Raw genomic sequence first — 18,050 nt, 5'->3', positions numbered from 1 at the left:
GTGTAGGTTGGAAGGGACATCTTGAGATCGTTTTGTCCAACCATCCTGCTCAAGTAGGGTCAGCTAGGACCTTGGCCAGGTTGCCCTGGACCTTCTCCAGTCAGGCGCTGAATTACCTCCACGAATGGAGGTTCCACAACCTCTCTGGGCAACCTGTTTCAGTGTTTGACCACCCTCCTTGTGTTCAGGTGGAATTTCATGTGTTTCAACTTATGCCTGCTGCCTCTTGTCCTGAGAAGAGCTGGGCTTCCTCATCTTCATTCCCAGCCTCTCCTCATATGAAAGATACACTTTATGTCACTTCATCTGAGTTACAGAATACCTCTTGATCCATGGCTAAATGGAAGCCTCAGAAAAACCCCAAACCTCCCTCTAGTCTCAGTGGGCCTTACCTGCCTATCCTTAATCCAGTACAAAAATGTTATTTGTAACATTTTTCAAAATTAGTTAACAAGTAAGTATTTACCTCTGACATAACAACTGCATTTGTGAATAAAACTTGATTCTGCAGTACATTTAATAAGAGGCCTTTCAAAATTCTCCCATCATTAAAGCCATTTCTAAACAATACTTGCTTCCTCTGAAGACTCCCACACAAACCCACATCTGCCACAACAGCTACTCTGGTATGCCTAAAATGGTAGCTTGTCCCGTTTTCTTCGGAATGCAGTTTGTAAGATCAAGGCCTGCAATGTCACTTCAAATCCACACAAATAAATTATCATACATTCCTTTAGTTAACACACACCTTGACAGATTCTCACCACCAGGTAAGCAGAATCTTCATATTTATGCCAGAAGTAGAGTTGTGTGTAGAGTCTGAAGCTGCCAAGGGCACATTAAAACAGCATGAACTTGCTGCAGCTTCTGGTTAGAAGTTTTGTACAGAATCTCCTCATCCAAATCCAAAGGGCAATGGAGGAATGACATTTTCCTTCCATCAGGGCAAGCCCCCACAAAGTTACAACGTACATGATGTTACACTAAGTCAATGACTGTAAGCTGTAGGGTAATTAAGACTGGAAGGGACCTGAAATGGTCTCTAGTTCAATCTCCTGCTCAAACAGGGTCACTTAGGAGGACAGACCAGCTTACTCAGGGCTTTACCCATGTTAGTCATGAAAAGCTCTGAAGATAGACACTGCACAACATCTCTGGGCAACCTGTTCCCGCACCTGACTGTACTCAGAATGAAAGATTTTTCCTTTGTGTGCAGTCAGAACCCTTCTAAATTCAGCTTTTGCCTGTTCCTTCTGCCATACATCACCACTGTGTGAAGGGCCTGGTTACATCTTCCCGATGACCTCCCTGCAAGTACTGGCAGGCAGTTAGGTCCCTCCCACCCTGAAGCCTTATTTCTATTATTTTCAGGTTGAACAAGCCCAGTACCATCAGGCGTTCCTCATGGACAGGTGCTTCAGCCCCCTAATCATCTTGGTGGCCCTCTGCTGAACTTACTCCAGTTTATCTGCATCTTTCCTTTATTGGGAGCTCAGAATTGGTCAAATATTCTAGATATGGTCTCACAGCCATTGAGCACAGTGGGATAATCATCACTTGGTTCCATCTACTTGTTATGCCCTTGTTGCAACAGCCCATGACACTGTTTGTCATCTTAGCTGTCACAGAACATCCTGCCTCATGTTCAGCTTGCTGTTTACCAAGATGCCCAGGTACTTCTCAGCAAAGCTGTGTCTTAAACAGTCAATCTCCAGCCTATATTGCTGTTGGGGTTACTCCTTCCCCAAGGTGCCCTTGGGCATTTGTCCTTGCTGAATTCCATCATGTCCCTGGCAGCTCATTCCTCCAGTCTGTCTCTGGCCCTCTGAAAGGGAGTTCTGTCCTCAACCATACCAGAGCCTTAGTAACTGCTGGTCTTCACTCTACCCCTTCAAAAGACTGCAAAACAGAAGAATAATTCTAATAACAGAGAAAATAACTCAGCAGCATAGGACCTTCTGCTGTTCTCTCAGGTAACTTAGTATTAGCCATTTCCTGCTTCTTCCTTCTGGACCTATTTATTTTTTCTACCAGTCCTCCAACTGTACTGTAGCTGCATCAGTATTAACCTTTTTATCATTAGCATTTTGAACTTCTGCCTTATAAAGCAGAACACACAAACAGCAGGATTACAACTCTCTCTGTCAAAACAAAGATACATCCAACAAGGTAAACATGACCTCCCCCAGCAAAAAGAACCTGGGTCGAAGGTTCTCACAACAACTTCTTGCACCAGCTCTGGTGCAGTGTACCCTGAAGTCATTTTACATCTTCCTGTTAAGGCTGTAAGCTTGTTTTACGAAGCTAAAGTGCAGAAGCTTAAGGAAAAAGCATCTTTGCCTTAAGTATCTCAGGAAAGTATGATGGACAATATACAATAGTGCACACAACTGCACTAAAAAAGGAAGTAGACAGCTGAATGTAATTTGATGACATACCTCTGCTACATCTGCCAGAGACCGTGACACAAAAGAGTCCCGTGAGTTTCCATCCAGAAGGCTGGGTCCCAGTAAGGAGGTGCCACTGGCAGTCCCAACAGGAGTTGGCAACATTTTTCGTCCCTTCTCAGGGGAGATGAAACTTGCTATAAAGAACAGGCATATCAGTAAGTCACTGCACTGAATGTTTGTAACTGGGAAGATAAAAAGAAGGATGAGGAAACTGAAAGTGGAAGACAGATATCTATTTCTTCTAGCTCTTAAAAATTATCTGTTACCAGCATGAACACCATCAGCATAGTGCTATGCAGAGACTCATTACATTGGCCCCATTAAATATTAATTTAAAAAACCACCAACCAAACCCCAAACAAACAAGACATGATCTCATGTCTTTGAGATTATGCTCACCAAGCACAGAACAAAGCCTATTTTTCCAACAGCAGAGCCAAGGGCATCTTTTCATTTTGGCAGAACAGCCAAGATGTCTCAACCTAACTGATGAGTCAGGCTCCAGACAGACTATAAAAAACTGCAAAGGAGTTATTTGTCCCAAGGTATGGGCCCCAATCTAGCAACAGGAACTTTTCAGTAGCAGACTTGTAAAGAGGAAAGAAAATGTATTCAAGGCAACGCTGTTGCAATGAAAGCAGGAAGTAAGGGAAAAAATTCTACAAATGTCCTACTGGCTTTACAATTTTCCAAAGGATTCAGCTCAAATAAACATCATTGGTTGTTGGTTTTGTTAGTTTTTAAGAGAAGAGCTTTTTTGTTGCAGTTCTCTGCATACTGACACTTACAAAACAAGCTGCTGAGAGATGAGTCTGTGGAGTCATTGGGGTACCACTGGGGATCGTGGCTGGGAGAGGCAATCCAGTTCTGTTGAGGACTACTGGATGGGGACGGAAGACTTTTGGAGCTGTCACTGCCATTCAGCTTTGCAGGAGAGAGAGACACACCTTCACCTGTAAGCCAATGTCAGGAATCACTGATTCAGTCAATGCAGTAACATTATGGGACACTGCACCGATTTCTTTTTAAAAAGGGGAAAAAAAAACCCAACAACAAAAAAGCCACCTACATCTGCCAGAAAATAAAGGCTAGGCACATAATTTTATTTCCAACAGATATTAAAACAAAAAAAAAGAAGCCAAGAACTACTTCCTGGAGAACTTTCTGATATAAGTTTAAGGGATTTTTTTTAAGTTAACAGGAAGACTTCAGCTAAGCTCAGACTTACTGTATTGACCAGAGCTGATAGCTATTTCAATGATAGAATCACTGATTTGAGTGGCTGGTTCTCCTTGAGAAAGCACATCTTCAGGTGGTCCAGGCAAAGAAATATCCAAGAGAGCAGAAACATTGGGAGGAGAGAGCCGGGTACTGGAAGCCTCTGATGAGGGAAGTGGAGGGGTGGGAAGACCATTTTGGAGGGGAGTTTTGGACAGTTCTGACAGAGAAAGGACTGATGTGCCCTGTTAAAAGAAGCAGAGTTAATTGTTCATAAATTCACAAAGGACTTGGAAATCTGCCTGAAAAGCAACAGCTTAGATTCTAAGCATCAGATTAAAATCAGACTTTAAGGGGAGGGGGGGAGAAGAAAAAAAAAAAAGAAAGAAAAGATTAAAAAAAAAAAGAGGACTAATAATCCAGCAGATAACATTCCTAAAATTTCATTATTATTTATATGATAAATCTGTATTATTTTCATGAAAAATATCTGTAAGCATAAACAAATATGCTTCAGCCCACACCCTGCCAAATCATCTGAAAAAATAAGGGTCTGTAACATTCCAAAGACTATTTAATACAGCCTACATAATAGAAACAAGCAGAATAATAAAATTAACATGATCCTGATGAACTTACTAGATGGTTCTTAAGAATTAAGTACTAATTTGCTTTTGTATAGGCAAAACTGCTATAACTGCTTGAAGAGTATGTAAATATTTTATACTAACTCACTACCCTTTACAGCCAGGCTTCCCAAAGCTCAATGGATCTTTTTAAGAGAGTCTTGTTATTAGTACCTCATCATAGAGCTGTTCGTGATTTTTTTCTGATGTAGCATATACAAAGCTGTCCTGAGAGCAAGAACCAGAACCTAAGGCCCCATTACCACAAATAAATGCCTTAAATAGGTTCATGTCCTAACATCTGTGCTAATAAAAAAAACCCAAAACCAAACCAATCTTCCTCTTCTTTATGCTCTCCGATCAAATTAATTTGACCTTTTTTGCATGTCCCTATCACAGGAAGGGTGGAAAATTCTTCCACTGAAAAAGAAAAGCCTGTATTCTGAGTCTTAATATCTAACACAAGGTCCTAGATCCCACTGGAGAATGAAGTTGGGGACAGGATGACTCCTACAACTTAGGTGCTGCCACAGTTACTGTGTAAGTATCTATGTCTTACTGGATTCCAGCATAAAGAAAAGTGATCCTCTGAAGAGGATGCTGGCATTACAATCATGCTTTTAGTCTTAATATTCCTCCTTCAGCAACAAGCAAGCAGCAGGACTGCCAGTTGCTGAAATCTTTCTTTGTGATGTCCAAAATACACTTGTACAATATAGCAGAGCAGTTACAAACTCCTCCACTGTATCAAGAAATACATAAGACCTGTTTGTCCTTCAGAGATCAGACACTGTCAGCTTCACTTTGCTTTTTTAGAGAACGGCACCCACACAAATTTAAGCAGCTTTCCTAAGTTTCTTTCTTTAAATTTCTTCACGTTAGAGATTTCAATTCCCACAAAACAGTACCAATAGTGTACAATAACCTGGGGACAAGGGGTTTTAACTAATAATACCGGTGGTGTTTTCAGAACATTACCCATTTCATAAAACTGTTCTTTCAACACATACTCTACCTGGAAGCCATCAGGAACTGTCTCCTGCTCATGCCGTGTTGTTAGGCTGATGAATGGAACACGACACCCAGGGCCCGAGCCCTAGAAGCACAACAGTAAGCATGTGAGTGACAAAGTTTTACACAAGGTGCTGCAAATATAGCTGGGGAGGTAAGAGACAAATGCCTATCACTGTTTATGCATGCTCTTTTTACATATCATGCCTTTCAAAATAATCCATCAACTTCCTGAGAAAATTACCTAGACTTACATGTATCTGGGTCTTAAACTGTGATTTCTCCTCGCCATTTCTTTCATTCTGTTCCAAATACATCCCTGTTTTGCCCCAAATTCCCTCCTGAATTACTGTCTATTGAAATGTTACTGTTTCTTTTCAAGCCCAGATTTGTGGATGGCCAACTTCAACAGTCTGGCAGCTAAAAGCTATTCTATAGGATGGCAATCCATTCAACGTGATGATGATTTCATCCTTCAACCCCAAAATGTAAAGACTATACAACATAGATTAGGTTTGCCATGATAAAAGTGTCTAACGGCAAGCTCCAGGATAAAGCTCATTGAAGAGTCATTAATAATACAGGTTTTTTGTTTGTTTGTTTGTTTGTTTTTTTTTAAGCACAGTGAAAGAGCAAGACACTTAACTACTGTAAAAAGCATGCTCAAGAGTCTGACCTCTACAGCAGTGATGGAGCCTCCATTCTGATGTGCTACTGTTGACTCCTGCCCTGTTACCACCGTGGTCACTCCATCTGGGGACAATGGAGATACACCTGACAAGCCATCTGCATCCAGGACAGGCACAGGGCTACCAGGGATAATACCAGCACTTTTAGCTGCCAAGTCGATAGCACCTTTTGTGTGGGGAAGGAAAAAAAAAAACAAGGCAAAAAAAACCACATTACAAGCCTTTTCTTCAGGCAATTACTTTGTTTTGATTCATTTGAAAGCCGATTTTTTTTAAAATTGCCCAGAGTCACAACTTAACACATGCAAAAAGTGAAAATGGTCATTATCTGATCAGCTGTACCAGTTGCTCCTCTTCACAAAATACAACATTTCTTTATATTTTTTCAACGTCTTATCAGTTATATCAAAACAGTTTAGAAAAATATCCCAGTTCTCCCCTCCTTGCCCTGTCCTTCTATTTTTTTTCTTCTTTGTCCCACAAATTGTTAAGTATTTGGTTATGCAATTTTTAGAAATTTCCTGTGGCTTACTAGAGATGCTATAAAAACAACATAGTCTTATTTTGTTACCTTGCCTCTAGCAGCCATCTAGACTCAATATAAAAAATCCTTACATTGTCGCAGGATCAACCTCACCCAGATCTCTTAAAATCCACTTAAAACATCTGGACGTCTTCCCATCACAGAGAATCCTCCAAGTAAAACACAGAGGCAGGCATTGTTTTCACCTCACTAATCATTCTAATTATGGGACCCATTCTTCTTTGCAGGACAGTACTTGCTGGGGGTAGACCAGCATGTTTTTTCTCATAGAATTTATAATCCCGCATTAGTAGATAACCTGTTTATAAGTGTCTTTCAAATATGTCACAATTCCTTTTCTTACAGCAAAACGTCACAAAAGTGCTCCACTTTGGTTACAAGTTCTAACCCCTTGCTTTGCCTGCAGGTCAGACACAGTGAAGGAACCTAGTTCAGACTGTCCCAACACTGACCGCTACCTTTCTGCAATCACACAAAACCACAGAAAGTAAGGTATCATTAACACAGCTGTTTTAGCTTCCAGAGGCACTAATAATTTTACCTAGGACATAGAAACCAACAGTGTAACATCATACATATCACAACAGACCGTGACTCTCATTCTGTTCAAGAAATTACTTACTAGACAGATGGTTGGTAGTCTGTGTTGGAAGAACTTTGGGCACAATTGGACGAGAAACAGCAGCTTTAGTCAGTGAGGACTGGATTGGCCGAAATGAACCTCTCCCTAGGGCAAAGGATTAAATACCTCTCAAGCAAATATAATCTAACATCTTTAAAGCAGAGCACAACACAGTTCAATGGAAGCAAACAAATTCGAAGCAGTAGCGAGCTCCAGGAATGCAGGCAGTGGAGACAATGAAACAGACTTGAAATAGTAATGCAAGCTAACCAGTGCCTTATCAAAAAAATGCAATGGCAAGTGTTGCTGTGTTATGGAAGGTGTCTCATGTTGATTTTGAGATTTAAGCTGAGATGGGGGATCGCCTGTACAACACTGTACTCAAGAGTGTATCAGCACAAAAGCACAAATGGGCAGTATATTGATTATCCTGTATGAAATTTAAACAGTATCCCAGGTACTAGGAAAAGTCCATGAGAAATGATTACACCCTAGAGAAAAAAATTTATGTAATTTATTCCAGAATTTTGTCACCTTGTAGAGAACTCTTTACTCTTCCCTGCTTTCAATACTGGGAAATGGAAGAAAAAGATTTCTGTCATAATCATGACTTGCTTAACAATGATTCAGGAGAACAATCCCATCATCCTGTAAGAAGTGACCCAAGCAACTGGTAAATGAGTCTGTGGTTTTGAAAGGGTATTTTCCTCTTTTTAGGAATTATTCCTTTATGCACTTTTAAGGGACACTTTCCAGTCCATCTCATGGCAGCATAAAAGCAATAGAAGACATGCGGACTCACCTGTAATGGATGAGTTGGATAAGATAGAAAAGGAACAGACATGCTGGGATGGATTTCCAGATGGCCTGGGGAGCAGTGTTCTCTACATGAGAGAAACGACAATAAACCAGAATGTATTTAAACACAGAACAGAGGGTAAAGCTCATCTTCTAAGGCACAGAAGTTCATGATACCTTCCAGAATATGTATATTATTTATATGGTGTGACTATCATGCAAGAGATACAGCAATAAGGTCTGTGTAATCTTGAGAAAGAAGCGACAGACAGGAATTATGTTTTATCTGTAAACTACTCTAAGAGAAAATTTCCACATGGACAATTCTCAGAGAAATGCTGATTAAAGCTATATTCCTTTCTGATTATACTTGCAGTAATTTTCATATCTCCCTCAGAATTACAGCAGTGATCTTAAGGATGGGATCAAGTCTGTGTGCAAACTGATCTTCCATCACAATTAAATAAGTGTGAATTAATGAGGCAGCTGAATGTACTTGGGAGCTCTTAGAACCAATGTAATTGCACAGACCAGAACATCTCAGTACCAAAAAATAGTGTGTACGTAATTTCTAGGTCTCCTAGTCTTATACAGAGCAGAAGAGACCAAAGGTATATTGACACTTGCTACCTTTGTTTTCCCCAAGCAAGTTTCCATTACTTTGGTTTAGGTTTCTTGTATGTTGTCCACCTGTGGTTTCACGGTGGCACGTGCCTTTCTGCTGGGTTATCAGGGTAGTCCAAGGGAAGTTAATGCCTGCCTACCATCAAAGTCCCATAACAACAGGCTACCTCTTCCATACATCTCTTTAGAAGTCCCATTTTTTTTCCAGAAATCATTGTTCTTTCAAATAGCGTTATGTTTTATTTCAGTACATAGGTTTATACCCACCCCAGTTTAACAGCCATTAGTAAGTAGGAAGTAGTGAAAAATATCTAAAGTGAAATCTTGTTGCAATAGCACTGACAGCTCTAACAACGACAGATCAGGATACCACATGAACAAACTGCTTGTGCATCACTACAAGCACGCCCAAAGAGCAGAACCTGCTTTCAGATGAAGGGCTTTTTTATTTTTGTCAAAATACCTCATGCACTGGATTACTACTGTTGTTGAGATTCCTCATATAGGGAATATAACATAGCTGGTTACAATATAGACTGAAATGCTTGTTCCTTCATACGTTCAGTTTCACTTTTCCAGTGGATGTACAAGAAAAGTCCAGTTTTTTAATTTCAGTTAGGTGCAAATCATTATAGCTTTACTGATATTTATTCAGGAAGCAGAACAGGCATTTCACACTTTGCAAATTTTCTGACCTGTACTACTAATGGCTTCCGCAAGTGCCTGTTCCGTAACTTCCTTGGCTTTGGCAAGAAGAAGTCCGACTGCATCTGGACAAGAACAGGAAATGCATTAGAAAGTATTTAAGCATGGAGACAGAATAAATTATATGTCCCAAACTGTTTTTCAGGAAAGTTGTAACTATTTATTAAAATACCGTGTTCTGTTTCAGACAGTAGAGTATTCTTTCTGCTAGAGTAGGAAAATTCTCTACCAGGAATGTATTTTTTTTTCCTTCTTGTTTTATGGACATACAGCTTTCTCCCAGAAAAGCCATTTCACTACTTAACTACTGCAGCTTGCTATGAAGTTGTTACTGAGATTGTATATACAAAAATGACTATTTGAATTAAATACAGCAATAAGGTTATATTAAAATCAGCTGCATGATAAGAAGGATATCAGTTTTGCTAAACCTGGCAAACATATTTGCTGGAGCGACTTAATTAGAGAGTGATCCAGTTACATCAGGCTCTGTGATGGCATTCAGATTCAGGTTTGAAGAGGTGATGTCACTTCAAAGCATAGTTATATAGTCAAAATTGGACTAATCTCAGCTCATATAACGTTATGCTTGAGCATTGCTAGAAGCCCTGCTTCACAGGGAAGCCCATACTTTCTGGTGAACCAAAAAAACCCTGTAACACCTACTGGAAGCTGGCTCAGGCACAATATGCTACTATTCTCATTCAGTCATCTCACTTACACTGATTGTGTCTAAGTGCTGCCGGAAGGTCAGTTCTGCTTCTTTGCTAGGCAAGAACAGTTTCCCATGGCGGCTGTTGGGTGGCAGAGTCGTAGGAACTGCAAAGAGTCCACCATCTGTGTCAGTGCTTCCAGAACTTGAAGGACCAGCCACCAAGAGAGGTCTAGGGAGGTTTCTCACACCTAGAAGATTTTAACAGCAATTTAAATGAAGTTCAGTGAAAACAAAAAGAAAGCAACTATTTAGTAATGGAAGGATCATACAGAGAGCTGGGACTCATGGACTCTGGCTCTGCCACCATTTGTTTGTGATCTCAAATCATGAAACTCTTGGTACTTCAGTTTTTCCACCTCAAACTGACAGTACCTGCTTCACAAAGACACTGTGAACATCCACTTGCTTTGAAATCCTTGGAAGAAGGGGTTAAAAGCAATTTTACACTACTAGAATCTAAGCACCCAGTTTTAAGCCCCACACAGACTGTGTTAACCAGTTTACCTATTCAGCTTGTAGAAACACTTGAGGGCCCTTACCACTAAACAAAGCATACATATATCCACCATTCCTTTTGTAGGGGAAGATTATGTAGACACAGACTCATCCTAAAATGTTTATGTTTCATTTACACTCCCCACCACCATCACCCCATGGTAATTCAAGTGCAACCCCAATAAATTGATCCTGGTGACAGAGAAATGAAAAAGCAGGGTTCAATTTGCTAAAATGCCTTCCAAAAGATGGACTGTCTTAGAAATACATTTGGCATACATTGAAATAATGGCATCTGGTTCAAATAAAACTTTTCCGTTTACACTTAACTTCAAAAAATATTGTAGGCTTTCACAGCACTGTACCCACCCTACAGGCATCCAGCTAGGATGAAAACCAGTATTGTTAGTATATCATTCTGAAGTAACCAAGAAGTGTACCTGCCTCTCTTCCTCGGTAGTGCTCACTGTGCATAAGACTGGGTTTTGTTACAACAGACAGTATCAGCTATTTTCACACTTATGTTGCACCCATACTTGTCATGGTACTATAGCCTCTACTGCTGGGCTGGAGATCCCAGCTGGGAGGCAGCAGGCACCTGACTCACCCAGAGGGGGAAGTAGCAAAGTGGGCAATGATCCTTAGTCACACCTACTGCCTCCCTGGGCAGGAAGCCAATACAGCACAGGCTTGGGCCACCCTAATGCAGAGATGGATATATGCAAGAGTATTCAAGAATTGTTTTGAAGAACGTCAAGCTTTATTTACCTAACAAATAAACCTGCAGGTTTGATTATCCTCCTGTTTAAAAGAAGAAATTGCCACCTCCACCCTGCTGCTCTAGATTTTGCTGTTTTTCGAAAGGTTAGTTAAAATTACAGTGTGCCAATGTATCTAAAAATCTAAATTTGTGCCTCCTCCCTGACCAGGAGTTAGAGAGAATTGTTAAAGATAACATGCATGATATCTTTTTTTAAAAAAAAAAAAAAAAGCAATAAAGGAATGCAACTATAACGACATTATATTTTAAGCACTCTGAGTGATGTTGCATCACAGCTGTTGCTTCACTTTCCCTAAATCTCTTTGCATGATTCTTTTTATCTTCTTTTTTGTCTCTCCTGCTAGCTACGTGGCTTTTGTGGAGCTGTCAGTTTGCTAACGCTTTCAGTTCTTCTGGAGCGGACATAGGTTATCTTCTAATCTTTATTTTCTACCAAGAAAGCCAAATCAATTTATCCTGAATTAAAAAAAGAAACAAACCCAAAAGACAAAAAAAAACGAAAAGCAGTCAGTACCTAGATGGACTCAGGACCAAAGTCTATGAAGGAATACACCTAGAAGGCCCATCATCGAAAGTAACCCCACGGTTTGCTTTCTGACAGCCAAATAACTGCAGTCATTTAATATCACTGTATGTGAGGATACAAAGCAGCCTGATAATTAGCATAAACTAAAGGTTGCAATCCAGACCACAAACAATCTATTTTATATCCAGAACACCCTTATCAGGGCTTATCAAGGGGATACAGTCTGTCTACCAAAACAACACAACTTAGTGCTTAGTGTGAAGACATCAGACTTGCTTGGGGTATCCGTTTGACATGCCATCCCCTGAGGCTTAGGCTGAGTGCAGTACCCGAGGCAGAACTGCTGAGAAGCTAAACCGATTACCTAGGTAGGATGTTGTACTGAACCCACTTTTACTGCTCCTCTGTTCAAGCCAAACAGCTCAGCTGAAGCCAACATGGCTATCGTTGGTACTATGCAAAAGCAGGAATACATAGTCTGTATTTTTCACTTCCTGACTTTGCACCAAAGACTATATAGTATCTTAAACCATAGCGCTACACAACCCTACTTTTAACTCAGTGATGTGAACCAAAGACTAACATGGACAATTATATTTGGTTTTGAATCAATGAAGCTCTGTGTAAACAGAGCAGGTGATCAGATACAAAGTACTGTTATCTTCTTGCTGTTTGTCTGGTATCCTCCACAGTTGATCTTTACGCTTACTTAAAAGGCTTCAGAAAGGATTTTCAAGGCATTAGGCATTTCAAAGCATAAAGTACAATCTCATAAATATGAATGTTGCAAAGTTTTATTCTACTGGCAAGTCTGATTTGAAAAGATATGTTCTTCAAGCCCATATATCTCACTGAAACGTAACAATTTATCTGTTTGATCTACTAAATTATTGGCTTTTCACTAGATACTTAAGTAAATACATGCTTGTCTGTAAGTACACGCAATGAAGCTTTAGGCAAAGATGAAATTGAAATAATGCCATTTTAAAATGAAAACCACACAGAGCACCTAGTATGTTTTATAGCATCAGTTAAATTGCTCATGATCCACTGCTTCTTCCAGCACAGATGTGAAAATGACAGCATAAGAATCACAATTGTTCCCAGTAACTCTGACACCTTCACAGACTTTTCTAAAGTCATAAAACATCTGTTGGCAAAAGCAACTGGACTGAAGAACAGAACTGAAATTATTGGTCTCCGTGGCTAGGCCTCACAAGTTATAGCAGCTGTACCTTCTATTAGAACAAGATGTAATTCATAATCATTCCATATTTTATAATGGCAGAATGGTACAAAAAAATTTCAGTAATTATTTTATCAACAAACTTTATGCCTTATATTTACTCTCCTGCTCTGTAAGCCTCCACTCTCTTGAGATCCCATACCCTGTGTCAGTCAGCTCCTAACAAATGCCAGCATGCTCTGTAAGAGTCACTCATGAGAGCTCTTCTGGATTGTAAGTTGTATTATTGGCATGCCTTATTTTCCAAGATTCAAAGTAGTATTAAATTTAGGACAACTCTAAAGCAAATTAACACATACCAATGTTCCAAAATAGTTAAGTTCGTAAGAGCAAGAACACTCATTCTCTGAGTGTTATGCTACTAGGATGTGCTCATCACGGTATGAGGTACTAATGGTCTGATCTCTTGAAACGGATTTTTATGAATACTAACCTGAGGAACTGGAAGCAGCACCGGGAGAAAAAGTCTTGCTGTTGCGAAGGGCAGATTGATTTCGTGCACAACCTGGACTCCTGGTGCTGATGGCAATCACCTTTCCCGGAGGAGTCAGTGACTGCTCCTCTTGAGCAGGCTTTATAGGTGACGTGGCAACAGAACTCATCTCAGGCGTCTAAAAATGCACGCACATTAAATATTGTGTACTGTTACAACAAGTACGTTGTTAAACTCACTCTACTTAGGAACCTTTAAAAAAAAAAACAAACACCTGACATACTACATTATCTTTAAGTACTCTAAACCAGTCTCTCTGTGTGTTCAGCGGGCAGCCGAAATTCCCTTCCTGTGCATTTAGCAGTGTTAAATGTAATCAGTGCAATATCATTAATGTATGTTACAATTGGGTTAACACTGAACAAGCCTCACACAGTGTGCTGGATCACCCCAGGATAAATATTGAAAAAAAAAAAAGATGAAAAAACAGAGGTAGAGACACAGATTTGTCAGACTCATGGAAAAAGTCTTGTTTTTTAATTCAGTGCAAAACTAATTTTCATAAACTCTAACCATCCAAAGGGCTCCTCTGGTTGGAAGTATACCTGGACAAAAATATTTTGCTCTTAATTCTAATCAAGTAGAGACCAAGAGTTTGTAAATTTTTCCCCATCCCCATTTCATACCTGTAATACAGAAAGAACAAGAGGCACATGTCAAGGTGCTTTACTCATTTTCAAGGCCTACCCAGTTATTTTATTAAGTTGTTTAAATGCTTTTCTAGAAAATGCTCCCTTTTTAAGGCATCTGTGTGGAACCACAGGCATAAAATTACAACCCGCGCTTGACTGCAATGCAATTTGCTACAGTTTGTTTTGTGCTGGTAATCTTCATTCAGAGGAAGGAACCACAGCACGGTTGGCTGTTTTGTTTTGTTACCTATTATCCTGAGAAAATAGCAGGGATCTAGACGATCAATCCTTCCTCTGTTAAAGTACCCTGTGGCAAAAACGTTATGGTCCCTGCCATTATTTGATGAAATGCAGAGGATTTGAGACAAAACTTTCAAAAAGTCTACAGTAGTTCCAATTAGGCAGTTAAGTATCATCCTCCCCTCTTGAATATGTATCAGTCCCAGGACACCGACTGCGGCAAGAAGAGTCTCTTTTTTTCTGAAACACAGCCAGTATGAAGTGGTATTTGACAAATAAAAGGGTATGTTGCTTCTTTTTATTGGAATATAAGATATGGTACTGTCTGAAAGAGCTCCACTATTTTTCAGGAACACTACACTACTTTGATTAAGACATTAAGAGTGCTGAGGATTGCAAATAATAACTGCCGGATTTCCCCCCCACCTATTCTACTCCTCTCCACCCAAGACTAAGGAGTTGTCTTTCTTTCTAGTTTGTGATTGTTTAATCCTCATCCCTGGCTGTCACTTGTGTCACCAGAAGTAAAGGTAGATGCCAAAAGAGGAGACACTGTCACAGATCTGTGAGATGTCAGACCAAAAGCCTACAGTTTGAACAAAGTCTGTATCTGGAGCTACATCTGAGCAAAGTTGGTTTAAAATTTATAAAATCCTACATTCTATGTCTATAAAGTCAGGACCAAAAGGAGCTTTGTGAGGTTTAATTCTGCACCAACAAAGATCAAAGAACTACGTGTGTTTGGGAATAGCGATAGATTTGCATCCTATGCTGGAATACGATGCAAATGGTTTCTTTAACTCATTGTATTGCTGTTACAGGAATTCAGTCAGATCTGTTGAATTCAGTGTTTTTTGGTCTTTGAAAGCATGTTTTACTAAGTTTCATTCAGTTTCACAAGGTGGAATTGGCTGCCCAGGTATCATAGAGGCAGATCTTAAACACTGGTTACAACGCACAAGAAAGAAATCAAGTCCATTCTCAGTTGTTTGCCTGAAAAAAAAGATGTTTTTCTGGGTCTGCTAAACACCTATCCTAGAACTTTTACAATAATCACTGTGGCCAGTACAGTTATATTGGCTATGCTATCCCAAAGACATTTTTTTCACACATCCACTTAGTGTAACTTGAACTACATAAATATATTGGAAATTAAGGGCTGCAGTTCTCACATGGAATATTAAGCTCATCTAGGCTCCCTTTGTTGTCTGGGCTCCATTCCCCACAAAAGGTTGGGCCAGATGGTCTTCCAAGGTCCCTTCTAACCTGGGCTGTTCTATGGTCTGTGAACTTGAGAGAATAAAAGGCACCTACCCAGCCTAACCTCATGACTGATCGCTTCAGTAGTCACATTAAATGTTCACTGTAATACCACTGAGACTCAGAGCAAACCAGAAACTAAAAGGTGGTGTAAAAACGAAATGAAGCATATGGAAGAAAAGTCCACTCTCTAGCAAGCTATGTTGTAGTTTTGGATGGTTTTTTTGCTGTTGTTTGGGTTTTTGTTTTTAAACACAGCAATCTCCAAGTTCTTCACAAGGCTGGTCACTTATTTACTATGAAAACAGGACTGGACAACTACTCCCCAGATCTAATAAGAGTTTAGCATCTGGAGCATGAACAAGAGCTACTTACTGTTTTGGGATTGACTTCAGTAGAGATGAGTTTTAAAAGGCAGTTTAGGAGTCTCTGCTTGTGAAAGGTGGTACATGCAGGAACGGAACTTGACTCAGATGTTTGCTCCCTGGCTTCCTGGGTTTCTGGCTCCAAGACAGCCAACCAGTCATATTCCAGCTGCAACTTGTTTGGTTTGCCCATCATGAGGTAGACTTCAGCCAGCGTAAGGCTCTCAGAAGTTCGCAGACTCCATCCTTCTTCTCTAACCTGTTGAGAGAGCCGGCTTGGGTCATCCTTGAGAGACTTTGTACTAGATTGTCCCTGAGGTGGAGGTGGAAATGAGGAGCCGAGCTTCTCCTGAGAATCCTCCATTACTGCGTCTATTATATCCTTGGTACAAGCATCAGGCTGCTGGCCCTGGCTGTGGCTAGCCTGAGTTTCATATCTGGACGGGCCACTGCCAGGTGAAGCCACACCACCTCTCGGTAGCTGTGAATAGGAGTCAGATGTCTCTGTACTCCTCCTGCTTGAAAAAGCCGCAGGAAAAGTATCACCAGCTGCTGGAGTAGAGTCTTTCCCATGCAGTCTATCTGTGCAAGAACATTTCTCTGGGACGATCAGGTCCTGACAGGACTTCATGTACCGTGGGAATGGATCAAGCAGAGAGAGCTCCTCCACATCAGGGATCTTACCACAACCACAAGCTGTGCTGTATGATGGTAGCACAGTTGCTTGGTCACTCGCCAGGGCCTCCCTGCCCTCCACACAGAAGGGCACTGAGCTCAGCTTTTCATGGTTCCCTCCTGGATCTTGAAGTCCAGAAGATGGTTTTTGGAGAGAATTAGTGATGCCAAGATTTGAGGCTGTTCCTTCCACCAAGCCAGACTCCGGGATGCCATCTTCAGTGCTTGTAGAAACTTCAGCTGTGGGCTGAGAAGTTCTGCTTGACTCTGTAGTGCTCTCCACTCTTCCAACACCCTTACCTTCTGTTCCCCGTGTGTATTTTAGCTGTCCCCTAGCTGTCCCCTGACCACTCTGTATGCCTAAGATTTGTGCAGGGGGTAGTAAGTGAGAGTCTTTCGTGTTCTGTTTGCATTTGCCAGTTTCCTGCCAATGTACTGTGCAGAAAGCCTTGGAGTGGACCACTCTGGCTACCCCAGGCAGTGGAGTGAGTGTACAGTTCTCTCCTGGAAAGAGATGGAGCATCACCTTCTCCTCTGAGAAGCTGCCTCTTGTTTCTGAGTCTCTGGAGTCTTGAAGCTGCCGTTCTTCTAGTGTTTTACGCTAAAAAAAAGATGTGTCAAAGAACACAACAATCATCTGTCCCTTCCAAAGAAGCACCTGATAGCCTACTTCGCAAGTTAAAACAAAACAAAACAAACAACCCCAAACAACCAAAAGTAGCTGATCAAGGACATGTTCTCTATTCAGCATAGATATGAAGATTCTATGATCACGAATTAAGTCCTTTTGTGGGGATAAGGACTACACTGAGGACCTGCTACAAGCACAAACTAAATCTCTCTTCCAGACAAACTTTGCTTCACACACCACTGCAATTGTAAAACCCCCAACAAAACCAAGCAAAAACCCCCAACGTCACTGGATAGCTAAACAGACTCCCCTTTCTGTGCAGTAACCTCTATCTTACACGTTTTGACATCCTTCTAAGTTTCAAGTGCTATGGCTGCTACTTCTTCCAGGCTCATAAATTAAAAAGAAAAGCCTGAATTAAAGGACTAAAGAACAGGATACAGCATACCAGACAACAGGAGAATAGAATTTCTGTTAACTCACAAATCCTTCTACTTCATGGATCAAAGTTCAGAGGTACAGATATCTCTAACATTGTATGGCTCAGACAGCATATAGATACATAACAGGTAGCAGCAGCTATCTAGACAAGAAGCTTAAGCCTTCATTTGGTGAAACTGAATAAAGCAAATTTCTGTCCTTAACCTCTCTGCTCAAACTGGAAACAAAATCATCAGTTATTATCCAGGCTTCTATGGTGGTCA

At 40.6% G+C, this 18,050-nt stretch overlaps 2 protein-coding genes across 5 annotated transcripts in view; one reads left to right on the top strand and one right to left on the bottom strand.

Moving 5' to 3' along the window:
* Positions 1-18,050, top strand: part of LOC104053172 (major facilitator superfamily domain-containing protein 1) — a 284,336-nt gene that overhangs the window by 34,024 nt on the left and 232,262 nt on the right. The gene's annotated exons all lie outside the window — the stretch shown is intronic.
* The window catches only part of CRAMP1 (cramped chromatin regulator homolog 1), a 52,244-nt gene that overhangs the window by 4,722 nt on the left and 29,472 nt on the right, over positions 1-18,050 (bottom strand). For all 4 annotated transcript variants that reach the window (XM_064462271.1, XM_064462270.1, XM_064462269.1 and 1 more), the window contains exons 10-20: positions 16,051-17,316; positions 13,484-13,661; positions 10,009-10,190; positions 9,278-9,352; positions 7,963-8,044; positions 7,161-7,265; positions 5,982-6,160; positions 5,310-5,390; positions 3,679-3,913; positions 3,239-3,403; positions 2,439-2,584 (exon numbers count right to left, since the gene is read on the bottom strand). In XM_064462271.1, the coding sequence (XP_064318341.1) occupies positions 2,439-2,584; positions 3,239-3,403; positions 3,679-3,913; positions 5,310-5,390; positions 5,982-6,160; positions 7,161-7,265; positions 7,963-8,044; positions 9,278-9,352; positions 10,009-10,190; positions 13,484-13,661; positions 16,051-17,316 (2,694 nt within the window). The remainder of the gene's footprint in view (positions 1-2,438; positions 2,585-3,238; positions 3,404-3,678; positions 3,914-5,309; positions 5,391-5,981; positions 6,161-7,160; positions 7,266-7,962; positions 8,045-9,277; positions 9,353-10,008; positions 10,191-13,483; positions 13,662-16,050; positions 17,317-18,050) is intronic.

The sequence above is a fragment of the Phalacrocorax carbo genome, chromosome 10 (genome assembly GCF_963921805.1).
Source record: "Phalacrocorax carbo chromosome 10, bPhaCar2.1, whole genome shotgun sequence".
NCBI lineage: Eukaryota > Metazoa > Chordata > Aves > Suliformes > Phalacrocoracidae > Phalacrocorax > Phalacrocorax carbo.
The sequence above is the reverse complement of the archived record's forward strand: the minus strand, read 5'-3'. Positions and strand labels throughout refer to the sequence as shown.